A 3509-nucleotide genomic window follows, 5' to 3' on the forward strand; every position below is an offset into this window, starting at 1 on the left:
ATATATATATATATATATATATAATATACTTTATTACTTGTGCAGTGATATTTTCATAGTTGTTTCTTGGCTGAGCGTAAAAATAACTTCAGGACGGAAAAAATTGTGTCTATTTAGAGAACCTTGGTAAAATTTCTCTACGTAACTTTATAAAAAGGTACTGGATTTAAGTAATCGTTTAATTATACCCATAACCATTTTCTCCTGACCCAATCGGCTTAAGACACGATCTTTCCGCTGTCGCCTTCATACGGATTGTTTGGTTGGGCTTCTTCATTGCCAACTTTCATTACCTCATGAGACAAACATGATATCAGATTCCAGGGGTAAAAGCTGTGACAGCATCAGATTTCAGACGCTGCAACTAAGAGGAAGATTAACTCGAGGTAAACTCAACACTCACACTGAATGAACCATTTCCACCATAGCTGCGTTATGTTTAGACAACTTGTTTGCTTTACCGACATTTAGGATCGTGTCTGAACATCTTAGTGAACTCAATTGTGCACCTGATGAGACATTAAGAATAACTCCTTCACCTAGATTACAATATATTTTGTCTAGATGTCTCTGATCTCTATAGAATTCGGAGTGTCTTTTTTACTTTTTTCGTACCCTTACTCCGTGGACAGCACTTTTCTTATCAATTTTCATTAACAAACACTATTTTAAATAATACTCTTTGTAAGCCTATTTCCATTAATTTGTTTTCACGTCTGTGATCCCATTCGCTCCCATATGTTTCAAACTAGTGAATAACATTTGCTTGTAAACATGTGGCGGGTATTGTTTACTCTTACAACGCAGGTATTGTTGTTCCACGTTTAACCCACAACCACACGTTTAGTTTTTAGTTTAAGTATAGCTGTCACATTCTCAACTAAATAGTCGGTGTTTATTAACGTAACGATGAGTGCGAGGGATGCAAAATTTGTGGGCAAAAATCCATTTTCTAGATCCGAGGAGAAAACATGGAGGTCAGTGGATGTCAGGCTTTTCAGCGACGTGTTCCTCGTCACCCAGGTGATGGGTTTGATTATGCTAATGATGATAATTATATGGCCCATGCGCTACTGTGAGGGCCACACCTTGATCTCCAAAGTCGGCAAGGAATACCTCGGGCTTTACCTGCTCATTATCATGGGCACCGTGTATTTCGTGACCAACTCTGCTCTGGCTTACAGAGTTCATCGGACTATCCGCAGGAAGACTCTGAAGACATTCCACGGAGCTCTTCATTTGGCGATAATCGCGATGACGACCACCGGCGTCCTCGCTCTCTTGAAATTCCAGAAGCCCGCAAAACCTACATGCTCCTCAGTGTTCACCTGGTTGGTCTTCGTCTCTATCATCATGTACACCCGGCAGACACTCTATAGCCTTTTTATTAGCGTTGGTGTTCGCTACCGGTTTTCTTCTCAATCCTTGCATCTACACACGGTCGTCCTGCAGGCTCTCTCATTCGGAGGTCCTCTGGAGATCGTCCAGGCTATTGACGGTGTCTTCAAGGTCCTCCCAGACCAACCCATCGCCTCTGTGGCCGGTGTCTACTACCTCCTGAGCCAGACCTATATACTTGAACTGATCTTGTACGTGTTCATGCTACTGGTATTGATGCTGACTTATCTGATGATAAAGATCAAGAGGTGCCCTTTTCCCAAGGAAAATGAGACACATAAACATTATTCCAACGTGTGCTTAGCCTAGAACTTATTCGTCCAAAATACCAAAATAAACATTAGTTAAAACATATGTTTAGAAATAATTTATTATAGCTATTTTAATGCCGTGTGAAAAACAAATGCAGTGTCGTCATGTAACAATACATTAATTTAATTGAGCGAGTATTTATTTAGATTAACGATAAGCTTTTAATTTATAAGTTGAGTTTTATTTGTAAAATAAAGTACTTGAAAGTGTTGCATATACGCGTATGTATTTCCATAATGGTTCAAGTGTCGAATTCGAATTATTTATCAAACATGGGGGATAGGAAGCAAGTAATAATTATAGGCGAATATTTATAAATATCATCTCCGTTTGCTTTCAATATTTATTTTAGAAAATTATAAATACGTGACAAATTGATTCCTAATTATCTATCTAAATGGCATTTGTGCAAAACTATGAGTGAAAAACGTCAATACATAGATGAATAAATATTGAATTTATAAAATCAAAATGATATTTTGTGATAGCGTTGAATAAAAGTGGAGAATTTATAGGCAGAATAAGACACAAAGTTGAAAATTACGCCGAGAGACCCAAAAGTTCAAATGAATTTATACGTAATTATATGATTTACATACCTACTTCTTATAAACACCACTCATCACGTTTGAAAATTTTCCAACACTCCACTTGAATGATTTTAATCGAGTTATTTTCTTACCTAATACGAAAAATACGCTTATTAGTTGAAACGAAAATTTATGATAACTCTTGATTTATTTTAGATGTTTATTAGGCCGCTGTTCGTGGAATAGGCCTACTGCAAAACAATTCTCTGTTATGGAAAGATTTTAATATTTGCCATAATTATTAGTGATATTGAAGACAACATAATTATATAATTTTTTAATACAGATCATAAAACCCTCCTTAGTTTTTTCTTGAAATAGGCTTCACAGGTTTGTATGTGTATATAATGTGTTATTGAAAGAGAGAATAAAGCAAGCTCGGCTGAGGGAGCAGAAATACTTTAGATTGGAAGTAAATTAAAATGACCAAAAGCAGACTCTGTAGAACCAAAATAGGCTTCTCAGACCTGTGTAAATGTATATTGTTTCTTTATTGCGGTAACAAGGCAAACTCTACTATGGAACTAGACATACCTTATACCGGATTAAATTACAACGAGCACACTTTTTGATACATTGCTTTGATCTGGGCAACAAGGCAAACACAACCTTGGCGTCAGAAACATAATTTTTCGAAACAGAAGTGCTCGTGCACATGCAAAAGCTGAATTAAATAAAAGCACTAGCATATTTGCTTAACATATGAAGCTGTTAAGCATGGACACTGACATACAGGTACTTAAAATATACGTATTCTATTTATAAACTACATGGACCCACCATCGTTTATTATCCAAAACTAAAGACTTCGACATCAGAATTCTTGGACACTGGTCTAAAATATATCAATACTTACGGTTTTTTTTGTTTTGTTGTTAACACAAAACGGCGTGGAAAGTCCCCGGTATTGCAAATGTATAAAAAGGATAATTCTTAAATTGTGATAATCGTGTAAACTCTGGTAGTATAGATGTACGTAATGTGTATGTGAACTAAATTATTAACTATAAAAAGTTTACTCCTATAGGGAATTTTTATTTTGCAGCAATTTTCTATTCTTGTTTAAGGTTTCTTAGTTTTTATATATTTGTATTGTAGTTAATCTAACGTATTGGTTTCGCTTTATGTATGTTTTTAAAAGCTTCGTATATGAACTTTGGAGTGGAGGGTGATTTTTGGTAACGAGCGACATGATCGGTGAAGTTACGT

The 3509-nt window shown here is 35.8% G+C and overlaps 1 protein-coding gene across 1 annotated transcript; it reads left to right on the top strand.

The window, feature by feature from the left end:
• The first annotated feature begins 909 nt into the window (after positions 1-909).
• On the top strand, positions 910-1707 carry LOC124368351. The gene has a single exon (XM_046825626.1). It carries the CDS (start codon positions 910-912, stop codon positions 1705-1707), a length of 798 nt encoding a protein of 265 aa, XP_046681582.1.
• The last annotated feature ends 1802 nt before the right edge of the window (positions 1708-3509 follow it).

The sequence above is a fragment of the Homalodisca vitripennis genome, chromosome 8, assembly GCF_021130785.1.
Source record: "Homalodisca vitripennis isolate AUS2020 chromosome 8, UT_GWSS_2.1, whole genome shotgun sequence".
Lineage (NCBI taxonomy): Eukaryota > Metazoa > Arthropoda > Insecta > Hemiptera > Cicadellidae > Homalodisca > Homalodisca vitripennis.

Bases quoted from the DNA above. Each gene is read 5' to 3' on its own strand.
- LOC124368351 (XM_046825626.1), top strand. From the start codon at position 910: ATGAGTGCGAGGGATGCAAAATTTGTGGGCAAAAATCCATTTTCTAGA.